The following is a 22030-nucleotide window of genomic DNA, read 5'->3' on the forward strand; positions in this document are numbered from 1 at the left end:
AGCGACGCCGAGCACCCGGCGTCGCTGTGCACGTTAGTTACCAGCGCCTGATGCAGGGAGATGGTAACTAAGGTACTCATCGGGTTTCTAAGCAGCGCGCGTCACTTAGAAACCCAATGTGTACCTTGGTTACCAGCTCCCTGCATCAGCGCGCTGGTAACTAAGGTACACATCGGGATTCTAAGTGACGCGCGCTGCTTAGAAACCCGATGTTTAGCGAGAGCGCTATGTGTGACGGGGGCTTTAGGCTATGGTCATATTATCAGTATTTGGTCAGTATTTCACATCAGTATGTGTAAGCCAAAACCAGGAGTGGGTGATAATTTCAGAAGTGGTGACGGGTCTCTATTATACTTTTCCTCTGATTTTTCCTCTCCTGATTTTGCCTTACAAATACTGATGTAAAATACTGATCAAATACTGATAGTGTGAACATGGCGTTATTTAGATAACAGGGGCTGATCTGCAGTACCTGGGAGCGGCCACTACATACTGTGATGGAGTGTTGGTGTTCTGCTCCTTACAACAGCTGGTTGGTGGGGGATCTGGTCATTGGACCCCAAACAATCTGATATTGATGACCTATACTAAAGATAGGTTATCCATATCAAAGTGGTAGAAAACCCCTTTAATCCTAAATTACTGTTTTATTCTGATTTGGCATGAAGCTGACATGTTACCTGCAAATTGTATGCTATCTAGGCTAAACCCAATACTGTACTGCATGTATTATAATAAATCATATAACAGTCTTATCTGAGTCCAACAAGACAAAATCTTTCAAATACTTTATATAATTGAAATCCATTTCTGCACAATACTGTTACTTATTCTACTCATTTCCAGCGACAGTAGTTAAACTCTTCTGTCTCCAGTATTAGTAGCCCACCAGGGTATTACTTACAATATGTGATTGGTTAAATAGAAAGTATACGGCTGTACGAAAAACGAGGTTTGTGTCTAAACTTCACCGAGAAAAAATGTTCCTGTTTTAACTATTGAATGACAATTGCAGTCCTACAGGAGTCACTAAGGTCAGCTATAGCATGATAGCTAGCACTGGAAATTCTTCTTACAAAAAGCCTTTGTGTAGCTTCAGTTTTAAATGGATTCTGTCAGCACAGCGTGACTGTTCAAACCAAGCACAGGCTGTTGGCGTGGCCAAATAGTTCAGTGCACCTTCCCATCTACAGTAGCTCCACTCTCCTCTTACTTGATTGACAACTCTGGCGCTCCAGGATCCAGATCATAGTGGAACCAGATGGAAAACATGTGGGTGGAAAGGTGCACTGAACTGTTCGGTCATGCCAAGGGTGCACCGAGTGCCTGTGCTTTGTTTGAACGTGTTGTGACAAATTTGTTTTAAATAGAACCGGTCACGTGAAAAAACATTATTAACCTGTACATATGGGGTTAATCTGCAGGTTAATAGCATTCTGAATCTGCCTGTATCTGCGTCCCCAGCTTATGACTGCCCTAATGCTAAGCTTGCTGTCAGTCAGTCACTCTCTGTACACAGAGCGGTGTCTGATCCTGCGTTGGTGCCGACCCCGTGACTGAAGCTCAAATGAGGAATAAAGCTCATTTTCTCCCTGCAGCGAGGCTCAAAGTGCCGGCATCGGGCAGGTTCAGAACGCTATTAATCTGCATATTAACCGCATATGTGCAGGTCAATAGCATTTTTTTCAAGTGTCAGGTTCTCTTTACTCTCCTATATCCCTTGTATCCCTTAATCTCACAATATACACTCACTGGCCACTTTATTAGGTACACCATGCTAGTAACGGGTTGGACCCCCTTTTGCCTTCAGAACTGCCTCAATTCTTCGTGGCAGAGATTCAACAAGGTGCTGGAAGCATTCCTCAGAGATTTTGGACCATATTGACATGATGGCATCACACAGTTGGCGCAGATTTGTCGGCTGCACATCCCTGATGCGAATCTCCCGTTCCACCACATCCCAAAGATGCTCTATTGGATTGAGATCTGGTGACTGAGGAGGCCATTTGAGTACAGTGAACTCATTGTCATGTTCAAGAAACCAATCTGAGATGATTCGAGCTTTATGACATGGCGCATTATCCTGCTGAAAGTAGCCATCAGATGTTGGGTACATTGTGGTCATAAAGGGATGGACATGGTCAGCAACAATACTCAGGTAGGCTGTGGCGTTGCAACGATGCTCAATTGGTACCAAGGGGCCCAAAGAGTGCCAAGAAAAAATTCCCCACACCATGACACCACCACCACCAGCCTGAACCGTTGATACAAGGCTGGATGGATCCATGCTTTCATGTTGTTTACGCCAAATTCTGACCCTACCATCCGAATGTCGCAGCAGAAATCGAGACTCATCAGACCAGGCAACGTTTTTCCAATCTTCTACTGTCCAATTTCGATGAGCTTGTGCAAATTGTAGCCTCAGTTTCCTGTTCTTAGCTGAGAGGAGTGGTACCCAGTGTGGTCTTCTGCTGCTGTAGCCCATCTGCCTCAAAGTTCGACGCACTGTGCGTTCAGAGATGCTCTTCTGCCTACCTTGGTTGTAACGGGTGGCAATTTGAGTCACTGTTGCCTTTCTATCAGCTCGAACCAGTATGCCCATTCTCCTCTGACCTCTGGCATCAACAAGGCATTTCCGGCCACAGAACTGCCGCTCACTGGATTTTTTTTCTTTTTCGGACCATTCTCTGTAAACCCTAGAGATGGTTGTGCGTGAAAATCCCAGTAGATCAGCAGTTTCTGAAATACTCAGACCAGCCCTTCTGGCACCAACAATCATGCCACGTTCAAAGGCACTCAAATCACCTTTCTTCCCCATACTGATGCTCGGTTTGAACTGCAGGAGATTGTCTTGACCATGTCTACATGCCTAAATGCACTGAGTTGCCGCCATGTGATTGGCTGATTAGAAATTAAGTCTTAACACACAGTTGGACAGGTGTACCTAATAAAGTGGCCAGTGAGTGTATATGGTAATATTTGGATAATATAGTAGAAAGCATGGAATTTGAGGTGCTCATAAAAAACCTGTCCTCAGAAGATATTGTGCTGTCCTGACAGGACTTGGATAATCTGCAATCCTTTAGACATATGAAACATGGCACTTGTAGGGAAGCACAATGGGAACATCTCATTTACTTCGCGGTTGTTCTCTATTATTGGAATCCCTTCCACTGGTTAATCGAAAACCTGTCAGTTCTCCCTGTTTGGTTTAGTAAATGCTTCCATTCACCACAAACTAACATTCGGAGTCATTTAGGAGTCTGCATTGCGCCATTTCTCTATTATTCCTTCTTGAAATGTATGAATAAATTGAGAACTGTGCATTTCCCTTGTCTACAGATTTCTCTCCCTACGCAATGAGACACTGTCCAATCAACGCTATTAGTGTCCGAGAGTGAACGGGCACACCAAATTGATAAGGGGAGTAGCCACACCTAGTTGTCAATTAAACTAACATATCTCCTTAAGAAATAAAAGAAGGATGACACAGGACAGAGTTCTAAAGGTGCTACACAATTCTTAATTCATGGGGAATTCTACTTCTTTCTGCCCCAGATATTTCTACAACAGATCTGCTGTGTGTGAATCTACCCTTATAGATGTAACATATTATATGTTATAGAATTACTCAAAATGCAATAATAGAACCTAATTGGCTCAAAACCAGGTTTTTCTATGTCATAACTGAAAGGATTGTATATGCCTTGGACTGATTGAGTACTATATGCTAGTTCTTCATAGATTCATACAGCATGCAATCATATCAATACTATATGCTGAATCTCAATAAAGCAGGATTCTGATCATATTCAGCTTGTAACATATATGCTTATGAGGCCATGTAAAAGACTAATCTGTCTGGGATTTTTTTTTTCAATAGTCAAAAAGATCACATTAATTTTTCTCAATATAGCCCCTATAGATAATATCCCAACCTCTTTTGAGCCTCCTAATATTTTCCTGCTAACAAGCTTACAACGCAATCAAACATATTTCCACTGGTCTTCAAAATATCTCTCATCTCGTATTGTGCAAAGCAAATAAAAGTGGATCAGAATTGCTCTTGTTTGCACTGTCTGTTGTAGCTATAATAGTGGCAGAAGTAGCAGTCCCTTATTCCAGGAGGCTCATAGCCTGAGGCCTAATTCATCAAGACTGGCATTATTCACTTAGTTCTTGATGAGGGGTATGCTTAAGTCAGATGTGCTATATTCATTAAGAATCTCATACCTCTTAATGAAAAAGGTGCGTCTAAAAAGTGGCAAGCATCTCTGTGTGCACCTTGCCAAATATTTTACTCCAGTGAGAGAAGTGGGCTGATGCTAGTTGGCATGTGGTTACCCTCCCTCAAGGGCAGTGTTCCCCAAATCCGGTCCTCAAGAGCCACCAACAGGTCATGTTTTCAGACTTTCCTTAGTATTGCACAGATGATAATTGCATCACCTGGACAGACAAGAATCCAAACACCTGATCAATACTAAGGAAATCATGAAAACATGACCTGTCGGTGGCTCTTGAGGACCGAAGTTGGGGAACACTGCTCAAGGGGAACACAGAGTAATTGTGCCAGTGCAGGCATCGCCCACTCTCATGATTTGGCAGTCTGCAATCACATAGGAGGCTGCAGACTTTTAGCTTCATCCCGAACAACCCCTTTAAATTTGAAATGTTGATACAATAAAACACGTAGTGATATAGAAAAATGGTGAAATGACAAATATAGAATAGAATTTATTACAGCATTGGAATATTGATAACTATAGAGAATAAACTGTATGTGTGACTGCCATCATGCAATGTGCAACCCACTCTAGGTAATACTCTTTGTATGTCGTGTCTCTATATTTTTTATTTTTTATATTATTATAGGTGAAACAAGAAAGTCCTTGAGAGATGCTCACGCTGCTGTTGTCTCAGATAGGCTGAATCCTGTGAGTCAGAAAAGAACACAACCATCATGTAGTTATCCTTACAAATGTTTAATAAATGGTGTCCTGGAGGAAATAGCTGATCATACATCGGTAGATGATAGGCTACATTGGGTTCTGGTCTCACAAAAACAGTTAATTAAATGGTACAAACCCCTTTGAAGAATTTTTTTACTTAAAGCACCACTCCAGACTTGTTTTTTTTGCATTAAATGTAAGCCCCCTGCCCCCTTTCTTATTCTTACCTTCCGACATCTTCACCTTTTACCGACGCCAGTGGCACCATCTTGTGCCCATAAATTCTGACTGGCCGGCAGTCAGAATGCAAGTCTATGAACAAGGCTCGCGTAGAGATATATTGAAAAGTGACCCCAACGCACTCCATGAAACACAATGGAGCTGCCGGCAGGTCACTTTACACCAGAGACCAATGTAAGTGTACAAGTCCCCTCTGAAAGTAAAAGTCCCCTCTGAAATGTAAAGTGCTGCAGAATATGTTGGCGCTATAGAAATAAAATTATTATTATTATTATTATTATTATTATTATTATTATTAATAAGTGATGCTGGTAAATAATGAAGGCAGTGGCACATGAGTATGAGACAAGGGAATTAAATTTAAAGCACCACTCCAACCTTGCAATAAAAAACGCTGAAGTGGTGCTTCAAATGCATGTATTTAGGATTAAAAATAAACTACACAGTTGGGTTCCATTAACAATTTTACTCCGTAGTTCTTTTACAGGTTCTTAGTTTTCTTGCACATCACCATCTACAGAATGAGTAATCTTAGAATCTGTCAGTCAAATGGTGCAACATTTTTAATTAAACACAATTTCATTTTAGTCCAAAATACATAAATTTAAGTAAAAGCAAATGTATTTAAAGGTGTTTTTAACCCATTTATGCCAAGGTCGGACTCCCCCTGTTTGGTGTGGGCTCTGGCGATGAGCTCGCACCTTTCCAACCACATGACAGCTGTTATATACAGCTGAAATGGGCCTGCAACAGCCGCGGGTGGAATTGCGATCCACTCGCGGCTGTTAATTAGTTAAATGCCGCTGTCTATCTCTGACAGCAGCATTTAACTCACACTTTTGGCAAGCGCGCCAGAAATACCACCCATCGGTGACCCTGCCATGTGATCGTGGGTCACCGATGGGTTGGCATGACAAGCAGAGGTCTCCATCAGACCCCTATGGTTGTCATAGCCAGATTGCTATGAGCGCGGCCCGGTGGTCGGCGCTCATAGCAAGTGAGCATTTCTGCTACATGCAGGCGATCTGATCATCGCCCCTATGTAGCACAGCTTCTAGTCTCTGACGGAGACTATTGAAATATGCCAAAAGAAAAAGATGTTTTTAAAAATATTTAAAAAATAAAAAAGTAAAAGTTGAAATCACCCCCTTTTGCCCCATTCAAAATAAAACAATAAAAAAATCAAACATACACATATTTGGTATTGCCACATTCAGAATCGCCCAATGTATCAATATAAAAAAAGAATTAACCCGATCGCTAAATGGCGTAATGAGAAAAAAAGTAAAAAATACCAGATTATGTTTTTTGGCTTCCACAACATTGCATTAAAATGTAATAACGGGTGGTCAAAAGATCATATCTGCACCAAAATTGAAATATTAAAATCATTGGCTCGGCACGCAAAAAATAAGCCCTCAGCCAACTTAAGATCACAAAAAATAGAGACGCTATGGGTATCGGAATATGGCGCCATTTTTTTTTATCAAACTTTGGAATTTTTTTTCACCACTTAAATAAAAAAGAACCTAGGCATGTTTGATGTCTATGAACTCGTAATGAATGGAGAATCATAAAGGCAGGTCAGTTTTAGCATTTGGTGAACATGGTAAAAACAAAAAAACAACTGTGGGATTTCACTTTTTTTTTGCAATTTCACAGCACTTGGATTTTTTTCCCGTTTTCTAGTACACAATATGTTAAAACCAATGGTGTCGTTCAAAAGTACAACTCGTCCTACAAAAAACAAGCCCTTACATGGCCATTTTGATCATTTGGACATTTTGGGAAGAAGGGGAGCAAAAAATGAAAATGCAAACACAAAAATACATCTGGTCGTTAAGGGGTTAAAGAGAATTCATATTTAAAGATGGAATATTATAAAAAGAAAAAAAGCATTTCTAGATTAAATTACAAAGAGACACTTGTGAAGCTTATTAAAATTTAAATTGGGATGGATAGACATCTAGGATAAGAAAAGTTTAAATTTGGGGTCACTCTTAGCAAGGCAAGTACTATTTTCAACTGTGAAGGGCAAGGGCAAGGTTAAGAGTCCAAAATTGTAATCCTAATCCTCCTCATGGACCTAAGGAACACACAGTGTCTCATCTCCACCACAGCTTATGTTGACTGGTGCTGCCACATTCATTCACGGCTCTGGTGATTGAAGAGACATTGGAATCAGAAACTCTAGACAGCACAGGCTCTGTCCTGCCATTTAGATTAGAGTGCTTGGGACTTTCTATCCAATCTGATAGTATGGGTATGTGCTGTCCACCTGGAGTTATCATCTCCCTGCTCCAGCCAATTAGCGAGCACTACACCCTACTTAAGCTTCCAGCTTACTTCTGGAAGCTGCCAGATTTAGTCTTGTGCTACTCTGGTTTAGTGCTGGCTGTTCAGCACCTGTGCAGTATCATTGTTTAGTGAGGCCGTACTGGGGGCCACAGGCCATAAAAGGGAGGGCAACATGACGGGGTTGAGAGGGACTATAGAGTAGGGTATTTGTTAAGATGGACAGGCTAGTGAGGGTTAAGGAATTTGAATGGTGGTATTTGATAGGGCTGTGAGGTGGTAGAGGGGGTTAAGGGAGGGGGTAGGGAGAGCACAATAAACGGTGTAGGCATTTTGTAGGGCAACAATTTTAGGTTCCCCTATCACAGCGAAAACAAGCTATACAAGCTGTACTTGTGAAATGGATGTAGCGGCGATCCTACAGCAATTGAGGCTTGCTGCTGGCTTTAGGGGGGCAGGATGGCTACAGGCATCTCTTCAAGGCCTGCTGCAAGATGGTGGGGCCAGGCAAGCTCAGGCTCTGCAGGACGGACTATGGCCTCGGAGGACTAGGCCTCCGGAGTGCCTCAGTCCTGAGGTAACCCCCCGAGTCCGGCACCGTGTGAGGAGCCCCTCCGGGGACCCTCCGGCTGGGGTCATGTGCCGCAGGCCGAGGGCCCGTCAACCAAGAGCCGGGAGGAATCCTATGGTGAGGCGGGACCTGCAACATGGGGAGGTGCCGGTCTCCTCCTCGTCATGTTCGGCGGTGCTGACAGGGGAGCCTGGAGTTGGTGCGGCTGGTGCCCAGCCAGGAACGGGCCCAGCTTGACAGCAGAGGGAGCACACAAGCGGGTCGGTGAGTCCGGCGCCTGAACATGGGACCCAACGACCGTGATCCGCCCACTCAGCGGCGGCATCGCGGGATCAGGACCGGGGCTCAGGGGCAGCAGGAACCCCCAGCATCCCAGCCTCCAACCAGCCAAATGCCGGTAACAGACAGGGTCCTGCGTTACAGCCCCTTGAGCGGAGAGTAGCCAGTGAGTGGCAGCACTGTAGCTCCACCCACCCGCCGGCTGCTGCTTTTGAAAATGATGGCAGGCAAATCAGTGCTGTTACAAGGGGATCAGATGGGGGAGAGGGTACTGGGAGAAGTTTGCAGGGGGATCCTCTTATGGAAGGGGCTGAGGAGGGCACAGCAGGGTGGGGGGAGAGGGAATTCCTGGATCCGGGACATTGGCCAGCACCTTCTGCAAAATCAGAAGGGCAGAATGCAGCATTACAGAGTACCACGCATGCAAGTAATGCAGAGGTCAATACGGGCCGGCTGTATGGAGATGAAGGAGATACGAGTCGGCAGAGCATTGGTGATTCAAGCATGGACCGACTGCGTCTGGATTCTGGAATGGCGGCTGCTGGGCACATAGCACCCAGGCAACTAGGTGAGAGAAACACTATACCTTACTTCCAAGCGTCACTAGCTCCTAATGTTAATGTGAGGGGGGAATTGTCTGCGGGGGGGCTAGTGTCAGCATGGGGGTTATATTGCAGGGTTTGAAGGAGTTGGTTAGGTTGTGGGAAGCTGGAAATGGTCAGGGTGACATGTCGCCGTTGTCAGCATGGTTAGGAAATGTTAGGGAAAGTGGGTTCTTGGCAGCGGGTCCAGCTAGTGTGGTAATGAGCACAGTGACGGGGGCACAACGAATAAGGGGGACTTCATGACGACGGGTGAGGCAGTTGGACAAGGGTGTTTGGGGGACGTGGGAGAAAGAGACAGGGATGAGACAGTAAGGTTGGATGATGCCGCAAAAGGCGAAGTGTACGTCTGCTTTGAGAGGCCTTTGGGTGCACATTTGAAGCAAGAGGTGAGAGAAAGGATATGGAAAGGGGAGTATGTGGAAATTTTTTCACTACTCCCTCTGGATCGTTTTAATTTAGATAGGGTGCGGAGAGATGAGGCTAGAAAGGAGGATGAGGATAAGAGAAGGTATCGCTTAATCCCTCGCACGTTCTCTAATTGAAAAATTACGGAGAAAAAATGAGTTTACCATATACAATGAAAAACAAGTATTTATTAACACAAAAGTTCATCAATTGCATAACTAGTAAAATGTACAATAAAATATATCATATCAATTAGAATGTATGGATACACATGATCCACAAGACTGATGGCCACAGACTATGAGCAGAACATAATAGTAGGACAGAGTAAAAAATAACCTATATGGTAAACTCATCTTTTCTCCATATTTTTTGATATGTGTCTCTGAGTTTATATACATGAAATTTTCTTGACTTTGTTCTGGTACTTTTTATGTTCTACGTTCTCTAACTGGTTTCAAGCATTTGCTATATTAGCTAGTGTTATTGGCGAGAAGTCACCAGAACATTGTTCACCCCTTTTTTGCTACATAGATGCAATTGATGAGGCGTATAGAGTTTTTGGGGGTCAGGGATGGCTTAGGTATGATGAGCAATTTCGTCAACGGAAGGCGGTCAGACATAGCATTCGCTGGGATCATAAAGATATTGCTTTATGGATGAGAGTAACGCCTCCGGGCAGATAAGGGCAGGGATCACAGCTTTTTTCCGGGGGACAGTCAGGGCACTCGGTGGCATTACAAAAGGGACTGTGTTTTTCGTTCAAGGAAGACTCGTGTAGATTCGGGGCAAAGTGCAAATTTAAACATGAATGTGCCTCCTGTGGAGGTAATCACGGGTCCACAAAATATTTTAGAGCAGGGAAACAAAAAGGAGCAGAGGGAATTGAAAAAAGGGGTGACACCAATTCGGCTAGCAGAGATGGAGCACTTTCTAAATTGGTACCCGGATAGGGAAGCAGCTGATCTTTTACGTGACGGTTTTAAGGACTGTTTTAGGATTCCTTTTGTAGATGTCGAGGTGAGGTTGTCAACCAAAAATTTGAAATCAGCCAGTTTCCAGATGTGGTCACCGAAAAATTGATTAAAGAGGTGGCTTTAGGTAGAATGAACAGACCATTTGTATCGGCTCCTATGGATAATCTAAAGGTTTCACCGTTGGGTGTAGTGCAAAAAAAAAGAGCCAAATAAATTCAGATTGATACATCACCTCTCATTTCCAAAAGGATTGTCAGTTAATGATGGGATTGATCCCCAGTTGTGTTCGGTCTTGTACATGTCTTTTGATGCGGTCAGGGGGCGTGGTTGGCAAAGACAGATATTGAGGCGGCTTTCCGCCTGTTACCGGTTAATCCAGACAGCATGCATTTGTTGGGGTGTTTTTGGAATGGAGGTTTTTATGTGGATCGTTGTTTGCTGATGCGGTGTTCGTTGTCAGGTGCATATTTCGAAACGTTCAGTACGTTTCTGGAGTGGACGGTTAAGGACGTGTCGGGACTTAATTTGTGTATTCACTACTTAGATGACTTTTTGTTTGTTGGTTCAGCGCTGTATCCTGATTGCTCTGTTTTACTCCACACAATGGAGGGTGTGGCAAAAAAGTTTGGGGTTCCCTTAGTGGCTGATAAAACAGTGGGTCCAGTTACGTCATTAAGTTTTCTAGGTATTGAAATCGACACAGTCGCAATGGAATGCAGAATTCCTGAGGATAAATTGCTGGACATGAGATCCGTAGTAAGACGAGTTTGCGGTCTGAAGAAAGTAACCTTAAGGGAGGTTCAATCATTGTTAGGCAAGTTAAATTTTGCATGTCGGATTATGCCGATGGGGAGACCATTTTGCAGGAGGCTTTCTTTAGCTACAATAGGAGTTACGGTGCCTTCACACTTTATCAGAAACTTACCCCATTCTTGAAGCTCTTTCTTGTTCACAGTGGTACCAAGTTCGGGAGTTGGCGCCTCAGGCGGAATCCACGGGGCTGGCGTGTCCGGAGGAATTATGGTACCTTCTGTTGGGGCAGTAAGAGATTTGTTATCCAGATCTTTGACAGCTGGAACATGGGCTCACTATTCGAGGTCTTGGAGTATCTGGGAGGATTGGAAGTCTCGGTTGGGGGTGCGTTTGGAAGATGAGAGCAAGTTGCTATTGTTAATAGGGCACAATTGGGAATCAGGTTGGTCGGTGCCAAAACTCAATAATTTCTTGTCAGGGTTGGCCTTTGGCTTTAAGTTCAGGGGATTACAGGACTTGACAAAGTCTTTTTTGGTCCTTCAAGTGGTAAAAGGATGGTGTAAAGGTTGTAGGGTGGCTGATGGGAGACATCCTGTGTCCTAAGAGGTGCTATTGGTATTGGGCGAGCAATTGACGGATGTTTGTTATTCTCAAAGGGAAGTAGTTTTGTTCAAATTGGCTTTTTCGCTAGCCTTTTTTGGGGCTTTTCAGTTGGGGGAACTGGTCAGTGCTTCCAAATCTCGAACAGGGGGGTGGCTTAGACAAGATGTGGATGTGTATGGTGATAGGCTGGAGATATTTCTGAGGTCTTCTAAAACAGATGTGGAAGGAAAGGGTTGTAAGGTGGTGATTTTTGAGGTGCATGGTTCTCCCCTATGCCCTTAGCGTTGTATGAGGAATTTTTTACAGGGGAGGGGGATAGGAATAGAGCCGTTGTTAGTGCACGAAGATGGCTCGGTGTTTCCAATTCATAGCGATATTTAAGCGCTGTCTGGAACGAGGGGGTATTCCAGAGAAAGATTATAGTGGACGCTCATTCCAGATTGGGGCAGCTACTGAAGCTGCCAGGAGAGGGTTAGGGGATGAAATGGTTAAGAGGATTGGGCGTTGGGAGTCAGTGAGATTTCGCTCGTATGTTCGCCCATCTATGATATGACTTGTGAGCATGTTTACATTGGTTAAGTTTGTTTGGTTGTGATATTTCAATTTTTGTTTCAGAGTCGGGACAGCTGCTCACATGGATTATGGGTCACTCCTTCCTCTTTCGGGCTGCATTGAGGGCAGATGTTCGTCCAGAAGGGAGGCAGCTGGGTGTACCGAGGACTTTGGCGATCTTGAGGTGGAATGATAAACGGGGAATGGTGTGGCGTCAATTGTTACCGGAGTTTCACAAATTTGTCCATCTTGACCGGATGCCCGACTTGTTGGTGATACATTTGGGAGGGAACGACCTGGGACAGCGACCATGCAGGGACTTAATTAACAACATTAAATTTGATATGTTGAGACTTTGGTCCATGTTTCCCAGACTGTTAGTAATTTGGTTGGACATCGTGCCCAGGAAAGTGTGGTTTGGGGCAAGGTCGGTACGCGGTGTTAATACAGCCAGGATCAAATTAAATAGAGCGGTGTCTCGTTTTATGGTGAGGAATGGGGCAATTGTGGTACATCATACAGATTTAGAATCGGGAGAAGGGAGTAATGATGGTATTCATCTGAATGTGATTGGTTTGTACTTGTGATGTTTGGCGTTACAAGAGGGCATTGAAAAAGGTTTGAAGGTGTGGCGGGATACAAATGTTTGACGGATGAGAACAATTGGGTGGGTGGTGAGGGGAGTTGGTTCTCGAGGTTGGTGGTGATAGTAAATGGCGGCTTGGAGGGGGGGATCTCTAAGGTCCTGGACTCCCCCTTGGGTGGATTACGTGGAAAATTGGATCACTGGGGATTTATGACGGATATTGGCTGGTCGAGTCTCTTAGTGTCTCTGAGCTGGTGCCTAGCGGCTAGAGGCAAGACTCGACCTGGGGCCAAGTTTATTATGGGACTTTAACCTGAGGCGGTTACAGTTTGGGGCCTCGAGGACCGCCCCCCTTTTGTGGATAACGTTTAAAAATTGTTATGTTAAATGTTTTAATAAATGGCTGCTGTGGCCAATTTATCCAAATACAGTGTGTTGAGTAGTGTTGAGCATTCCGATACCGCAAGTATCGGGTATCGGCCGATATTAGCTGTATCGGAATTCCGATACTGACTTTCAATATTTTTTTCAGATCGGATACCGGAATCGGAAGTTCCCATAATGCTATGAGCCGCTCGCTTTGATTAAGCCAATGGGAATCCTCAGAAGTGTGGGCACATCCTGTTAGGCATGTAGGCATGTTAACTATTGGCATGGCTGTGATTGGCTGCTGAAATGATGTCATGATGCACTATAAAAGCCGCCGCCGCCATTTCTGGTCACTCTGCTGTGAATTCAGTTAGGGACAGGCTGCTGTTGAAGACTGTGAGGGACAGTTAGAAATAGCGATTCTACAAAACATATTGTGCTTTAACCAGGCTACATAAACCACCACTGTAGCTTTCTTTTCCCTAGCAGCAGTGTTCACAGCTGTCTGCAAGGGCTGTGTGAGTGCAGCTCATGTTGTTCAGTGGGTCCTGCAGCCACGTCTGGTTGTAGGCCGCCCAGCGTGCCTCACTGCTGCCTCATACATATTTTTCTTTTTGAGCTGCTTATTTTTCAAAAATTATATCTAGTGTGCTTCCATCCGTATCCATATACGTTGGTTGCAAACACTAGTAGTAGACAGCGGAGCCTTTCTGCAGCCTTTCAGTGCTAGTGCCCACTTAGCTGCACTGTTCACGGCTGTCTGAGAGGTCTCTGACTGTGTGTGAGTGCAGCTCACGCTGAGTAGTGTGTCCTGCAGCTACGTCTGGTTGTAGGCCGCTCAGTGTGTGTCACTGCCTCACACATATTTTTCTTTAATTGCAGCTCATTTTTTCTTCTCCTATTAGTGTGCATCCATCCGTATCCATCTACATTGGTTGGTTGCAAACACTATATAGGAGTAGATAGAGGAGCCTTTTTTCTGGCTTGTGCCCTTCATCTGCAGCCAGATTAGTATTACCCAATTTTTTTGGAGCCTCATCTTTTGCATTGTAGGTTACCTGCCTGCATTGTAATAGCTCCAAAAAGTTGGTGATACTATCACTTTCAAATCTTTGGTCACATCCTTTTAGTTTTTTTCACAAAAAAAAATAAAGTTCACCAAACCCTACATTTGAAAGTTGTGTAGGCCACATTAGCTCCTATTAAAGTGTAGTCCACATACACACTTCATAAAATTAGTGTTTCTTCTACTTGTAACCAGCTGTTCAAGAATAAGCACACTAAGCCCCCCCTTTGTACTTTTCTGCCTATCTTTATCAGTCTAGCAAGATGAAGAAGGCAGGGAGTAAGGCACGTGGGTGTGGGCATGGAGTTTCAGCAGGGAGAGGACGTGGGGATTCTGCAGGGAGAGGACGTGGGGACTCTGCAGGGAGAGGACGTGGGGATTCTGTGCCTGCTGCGGGCACCAGTGAGTCAGCATCCCCCAGTTTTAGCAGACAACAGTCCTTTATGCGCAGCTTTGTAGGATCTCGCCGTACCCCACTGCTGCGGGAGGAACAAATTGAAGCCGTTGTCGGATGGATGGCAGCTAACGCATCGACTTCAATTACTTCCACATTCTTTCAGGGCCAGAGCACCGAAGAGCAACGATCTGTCTCTTCACCACCTGCCAAAATGCCCAGGCAGTCAGAGAGCCCTGGACAGGAGCCATCACAGTCTCTACTTCTGTTCTCTGAATCTGTTGGCTTGGAAAGAGGGGGCCAGCCAAGCAGCATTCAAGAATGTGAAGAAGAGGGAGTATGCAGTGATGCGCAACTTCTTTGTCCCTCTGAATCTGAAGAGGCGGGTGGGCCAGTGCCTATGGTCAGCACACCTCAGTACGTATCAGATGATGACGAGACACAGGTGCCACTTTCTGGTGCGTACGGTGCTGGCGAGACAACAAAGGAGAAGCAGGTGTTTGAAGAGGGGAGTGTAGGTGATGAGGTCCTTGACCCATCATGGCGTGAGGAACAGGAAGGTGGTGGGAGCAGCTCTGAGGAAGAGATTCCCCGAACGGCCAAAACAGGAGGGAGAGGGAGGGGGCAGACTTGGTTGCCTGTAGCCTCCACTTCGGCACCTGTTAGGAGCATTCCTCTTTCAAAAGGCAAAACGGGCGCTCCCAAGACTTGCAGTGCGTGGTCCTTTTTTGGCACAGTTGCAGATGACATTTGCTTTGTCAAATGCAAGCTGTGTCATCAGAGAGTCAAAAGAGGGAAAAATGTCTGCAACCTCAATACCACTAATATGTGGAAACATGTGAGGACCAAGCACGAGGTGGAGTTACACAGACACATTGAAGACGTAGGCCAACGTACAGCACCATCTACCACCTCTTCAGCTCGTGTTGGGGCCTCTTCCTCCAGCTCACATACAGCTGGTTCGGCTTCCTCACAGGATCGCCAAGGAAGAACCTCTGGCACTGTTGACCGGAGACCCTGTGACATTCCACCCACAGCACCACGTTCCCAGTCATCCTCACACTCCCAGGGCACTCGACAGCCATCGGTAGCACAGTCATGGTATAAAAGGTGGCCATACTCGGCAAACCATCCCCGAGCACAGGCTCTGAATGCTGGCATTGCCAAACTACTGGCACTTGAAATGCTCTCATTCAGGCTGGTGGAGACTGACACCTTCCGGGACTTCATGGCATTGGCAGTCCCACAATACACCGTGCCCAGCCGCTTTTATTTCAGCAGGCGAGCCGTCCCTGCCCTGCAGAAACATGTGGAGGGAAAAATAAAACATGAGCTACTAAACGCCGTTAGTAGCAAGGTCCACCTGACCACCGATGCGTGGACCAGTAACCATGGACAGGGACGATACCTTTCCCTCACTGCCCATTGGGTCAATGTTGTGGAGCCGGGTACAGATCTGGAGAGTGGCGCTGTACATGTTCTGCCAACTCCACAGATTGCAGGAATCCAGTCTGTACACATAGACTCCTCCTCCTAGTCAAGTTCCTCAGAAACAGTGCAGCAGGAGCCTGTTACGACCGATATGAGCACAGCCGTGGCCAAACGTCAACAGGCCGTATTGAAATTAATTTCTTTGGGGAATCGAAGCCACACAGCGCAGGAGCTCTGGAATGCCATCAAGCAGGAGAGCAACGTGTGGTTTGTGCCAGCGAATCTCCAGTCGGGCTTGGTAGTGTGTGACAATGGCCGAAATCTGGTGGCAGCTCTTGGCCTAGGCAACCTCACTCAGATCCCATGTCTGGCACATGTGCTGAACTTGGTCGTGCAGATCTTTCTGAGGGACTATCCGGATCTTGATGCACTGCTGCACAAGGTCCGCATAGAGTGCGCTCACTTGCGGCGTTCCAGCACGGCAAGATCGCACCTCACTGCTCTGCAGCGCCGATTACGCCTTCCGGAACATCGCATCATATGTGACCTACCCACCAGGTGGAATTCAATGTTACATATGTTGGAGCAGTTGTGTGAGCAGCAGGCAGCAGTAATGAAGTACCAGCTCCATCAGGAGCAAACAAGTCGCACTGTGCGCCGGTCACACTTCAGCACCTCTGAGTGGGCCTCTATGAAGGACATCTGCCTCGTTTTGCGTGCCTTCAATGATTCCACGTGGATGGCGAGTGCAGATGATGCACTAGTCAGCATGACTGTCCCCCTTATCTGCCTGCTTCAAAAAACACTGCAAGCACTAAGGGAGGAGGTTGTGGAAGAGGTGGAGGATGAGGAGTCCCAAATGCCATCTGCTTCTGGACAGTCTGCGCTACGTGGTTCCTCACAAAGGCCTAAGCAGGGGACACTTTGAGAGGAGGATGAGGAGGAGTCGATGGAGGAGGAAGGCATCTCTCCAGAGGAGGGAGGTACACGAAGCTCTAGTCAGTATGTACAGTGAGGGTGGGGTGATGCAGAGCAGGCAGAGATCACGCCTCAAGCAGGGGACAGCGGTTTTTTGGCAGTTGGGAGTCTGCAGCACATGGTTGATTTCATGCTGCAGTACCTGAGAAACGACCGCCGCATCGCCCACATTCTCTACACGGCTGATTATTGGGTGTACACCCTCCTAGATCCTCACTACTGGGACAACTTACAAAGCCTCAAACCAACGTTGAACCGGGAGTGTAAACTGCGGGAGTACCAAGACACACTGGTGCAGTCCATCATGTTTTCCATTTCACCAGACAGCAGTGGTGCTAGTGCTTTACAAAGCAGCTCTGTGCGTCGAGGCAGTGGAGGAAACTCGGCACAAAGAGGGAGCAGAGGCAGCGCCTCAGCACAAGGCAAGACCACTATGGCCCAAATGTGGCAAAGTTTTGTGTGTCCGCCACAATTGTCTACACCATCACAGACGGCTCCAGTCAGCAGGAGGCAACGTTTCCGTCAGATGGTGACAGACTACATGTCTTGCCCTGTCAGTGTACTCCCAGATGGCTCTTCCCCCTTCAAGTTTTGGGTCTCTAAGCTGGATACATGGCCAGAGCTTAGCCAGTATGCATTGGAGGTGTTGGCTTGCCCTGCTGCCAGTGTATTATCGGAACGCGTCTTTAGTGCCGCAGGTGGTGTACTAACAGACCGTCGCACGCGACTATCTTCCGATAATGTCGACCGGCTTACTTTTCTGAAAATGAACAAGGCCTGGATCTCTCCATAATTTGCGAGTCCTCTTCCCGACTAAATAATTGGTTGGCAACTGTATCTAGGTCTCCTGTTGTGTTCATGTTTCTACCACCTGAACTATAAGCCCTGGGCTTCAACATAGCCAGTTGTCCCTAAGATGTGTCGTATGCACAGAGAAAAACACTAGCTCCTGTGTTTGTGGGATTCAGTAATGCCAGCTGCTCCCCTGCTGTGTGGATGGCAAAGTCTCCTGCTCCATCCACATTCAAACTCCTACTGATATTTTACCGTTCTCCACTTAGGCCTCTGGCTCCACTGTCTCTAGTATTTCCCCTGGCCTCCAACCACGCCTGTTACATCTCTGAAGTGGCGCCTGCACAATCCACACTTGTTCCTTTGTTACTTGGGCTCAGTCACGTCAGTTGATCCCCTGATGTGTGTCCGGCAAGGTCTCCTGCTCTGTCCACATTCCCATTACTAGTAGTGTAAATGAGGACAGAGCAGGAGACCTTGCCGGACACACATCAGGGGATCAACTGATGGGACTGAGCCCCAGTAACACAGGAACAAGTGTGGATTGTGCCGACGCCACTTCAGAGCTGTCACTGGCGGGGTTGGAGGCCAGGGGAAATACTAGAGACAGTGGAGTCAGAGGCCTAAGTGGAGCACGGTTACAATCAGTTGTAGTCTACAACCTCTATAAAACCTGATGCAAGTTGGCCTCCGCCTGCTGCATGCCTCATCCTGGGCTCCAACAATGCCAGTTGATGTTCAGAAATGCCGTCTTCACAGAGAAAAACACACTAGCTCCTGCGTTAGTGGGGTTCAGTAACGCCATCTGTTCCCCTGCTGTGTAGACGGCAATGTCTCCTGCTGACTCCACATGCCCAAAACATCATTCCTCAACCTGCTCCATGCCTCATCCTGGGCTCCAACAATGCTAGTTGGTGTTCAGAAGTGCCGTATTCACAGAGAAAAACACACTAGCTCCTGTGTTAGTGGGGTTCAGTAATGCCAGCTGTTCCCCTGCTGTGTAGACGGCAAAGTCTCCTGCTGCCTCCACATGCCAACAACATCAGGCCTCAGCCTGCTCCATGCCTAATCCTGGGCTCCAACAACGCCAGTTGGTGTTCAGAAGTGCCGTCTTCACAGAGAAAAACACACTAGCTCCTGTGTTTGTGGGGTTCAGTAACGCCAGCTGTTCCCCTGCTGTGTAGACGGCAATGTCTCCTGCTGACTCCACATGCCCAAAACATCAGGCCTCAGCCTGCTCCATGCCTCAACCTGGGCTCCAACAACGCCAGTTGGTGTTCAGAAGTGTCATCTTCCCAGAGAAAAATACACTAGCTCCTGTGTTAGTGGGGTTCAGAAACGCCAGCTGTTCCCCTGCTGTGTAGACGGCAATGTCTCCTGCTGACTCCACATGCCCAAAACATCAGGCCTCAGCCTGCTCCATGCCTCATCCTGGGCTCCAACAACGCCAGTTGGTGTTCAAAAGTGCCGTCTTCACAGAGAAAAACACACTAGCTCCTGTGTTAGTGGGGTTCAGTAATGCCAGCTGTTACCCTGCTGTGTAGACGGCAAAGTCTCCTGCTCCATCCACATTCAAACTACTACTGATTTTTAACCGTGCTCCACTTAGGCCTCTGGCTCCACTGTCTCTAGTTTTTCCCCTTGCCTCCAACCCCGCCAGTTGCTGCTCTGAAGTGGTGTCTGCACTATCCACACTTGTTCCTGAGTTACTGGGGATCAGTCACGTCAGTTGATCCCCTGATGTGTGTCCGGCAATGTCTCCTGCTCTGTCCACATTCCCATTACTAGTAGTGTGAATGAGGACTGAGCAGGAGACCTTGCCAGACACACATCAGGGGATCAACTGACGTGACTGAGCCACAGTAACACAGGAACAAGTGTGGACTGTGCAGACGCCACTTCAGAGCTGTAACTGGCGGGGTTGGAGGCCAGGGGAAATACTAGAGACAGTGGAGCAAGGTTACAATCAGTAGTAGTCTACAACTTCTATAGAACCAGCTGCAAGTTGGCCTCCGCCTGCTGCATGCTTCATCCTGGGCTCCAACACAGCCAGTTGTAGCTTGGAAGTGCCGTCCGCACAGATAGAAACACTCGCTCCTGTGTCTATGGGGTTCAGTAACGCTGTTCCCCTGCTGTGCGGATGGCAAAGTCTCCTGCTGCCTCCAAAATCACGCAACATCTTATTTTCTACTTGCTCCAAGTAGGCCTCAGCCTGCTCAGAGCATTGATCCTGGGCTCCAACACAGCCAGTTGTAGCTTGGAAGTGCCGTCCGCACAGATAGAAACACTCGCTCCTGTGTCTGTGGGGTTCAGTAACGCCAGCTGCTCCCCTGCTGTGTGAATGGCAAAGTCTCCTGCTGCCTACTCCGTCACACTACTACTGATTTTTAACCGTGGTCCACTTCAGCCTCTGGCTCTAGTGTCTCTAGTATTTCCCCTGGCCTCCAACCCCGCCAGTCGCTGCTCTGAAGTGTCGTCTGCACAATCCACACTTGTTCCTGTGTTACTGGGGCTCAGTCACGTCAGTTGATCCCCTGATGTGTGTCCGGCAATGTCTCCTGCTCTGTCCCCATTCCCATTACTAGTAGTGGGAATGTGGACAGAGCAGGAGACCTTGCCGGACACACATCATGGGATCAACTGACGTGGCTGAACCCCTGTAACCCAGGAACAAGTGTGGATTGTGCAGACGACACTTCAGAGCAGTGACTGGCGGGGTTGGAGGCCAGGGGAAATACTAGAGACAGTAGAGCTAGAGACCGAAGTGGAGCACGGTTACAATCAGTAGTTGTGTACAACCAATATAAAACTCGCTCCAAGTGGGCCTCATCCTGCTGCATGATTGACCCCTGGGCTCCAACATCGCCAGTTGCTGCTCAGAAGTGTCTTTGGCACGGGTACTCCCTCCTGCCCAGCCTGGTTCCAGCACGCCTGCTGTTTCCAGGTAGTGTCAACGTCACTTTGCCACCGATACGTTGTCCTGTCCTGTTGCGGTCGGGTTAGCCGAGTCTATGGTGCCTGCAGTTTCGGTGCTTCCTATGTGGGCTGCGGGTTCTGGTACTAAAGGCTGGTTCCGTAGTGCCAATAGGACAAGCACCCCCTGTTGGATTGTGGGATTTGGTAAATGCATCCTGCTCGCGGCCTTGCAACTTTGTTGATTATGGGTACCTTCTGCTACCCATCTGGGTTCCAGCACCGTCAGCTGGTTCTCGGCAGTGTCTTTGGCATGGGTACTCCCTCCTGCCCAGCCGGGTTCCAGCACTGTCAGCTGTTTCTTGGCAGAGCCTTTGGCCAAGGTGCCTCCTTCTCGGTGTCCGAGTTCCAGCAACGTCTGCTGGTTCTTGGTAGTGCTTTAAAGCACAGGTACCTCCTGCTTAGAAACCGTGTTCCAGCACCATCAGCTGGTCCACAGTTGTGCCATTGGCTCTTGTTTCTTCTGCTACCCATCCGGGTTCCAGCACCGTCAGCTGGTTCTCGGCAGTGTCTTTGGCACGGGTACTCCCTCCTGCCCAGCCTGGTTCCAGCACGCCTGCTGTTTCTGGGTAGTGTCAACGTCACTTTGCCACCAATACGTTGTCCTGTCGTGTTGCGGTCGGGTTAGCCGAGTCTATGGTGCCTGCAGTTTCGGTGCTTCCTATGTGGGCTGCGGGTTCTGGTACTAAAGGCTGGTTCCGTAGTGCCAATAGGACAAGCACCCCCTGTTGGACTGTGGGATTCGGTAACTGCGTCCTGCTCGCGGCCTTGCAACTTTGTTGATTATGGGTACCTTCTGCTACCCATCCGGGTTCCAGCACCGTCAGCTGGTTCTCGGCAGAGCCTTGGGCCTAGGTGCCTCCTTCTCGGTATTCGAGTTCCAGCAACATCTGCTGGTCCTTGGTAGTGCTTTGTAGCACAGGTACCTCCTGCTTAGTAACCGTGTTGCAGCAACATCTGCTGGTCCTTGGTAGTGCTTTGTAGCACAGGTACCTCCTGCTTAGTAACCGTGTTCCAGCTCCGTCAGCTGGTCCACAGTTGTGCCATTGGCTCTTGTTCCTTCTGCTGTCTCTCCGGGTTCCAGCACCGTCAGCTGGTCCTCGCTAGTTCCATTTGCTATTGTTCCTTCTGCTACCCATCCGGGTTCCAGTACCGTCAGCTGGTTCTCGGCAGTTCCTCAGCCTTCTTGTACCTTCTGCTACTTTTCCAAGT

The 22030-nt window shown here is 47.3% G+C and overlaps 1 protein-coding gene across 1 annotated transcript in view; it reads left to right on the plus strand.

The window, feature by feature from the left end:
* The window catches only part of LOC141087819 (uncharacterized), a 198747-nt gene that overhangs the window by 11131 nt on the left and 165586 nt on the right, over positions 1–22030 (plus strand). Inside the window, exon 5 of the mRNA XM_073573661.1 lies at positions 4873–4934. Within this exon, the coding sequence (XP_073429762.1) occupies positions 4873–4934 (62 nt within the window). The remainder of the gene's footprint in view (positions 1–4872; positions 4935–22030) is intronic.

Source organism: Dendrobates tinctorius, unplaced genomic scaffold, assembly GCF_039654945.1.
Source record: "Dendrobates tinctorius isolate UK_male_01 unplaced genomic scaffold, ASM3965494v1 ptg000035l, whole genome shotgun sequence".
NCBI classification, from domain to species: Eukaryota; Metazoa; Chordata; class Amphibia; order Anura; family Dendrobatidae; genus Dendrobates; species Dendrobates tinctorius.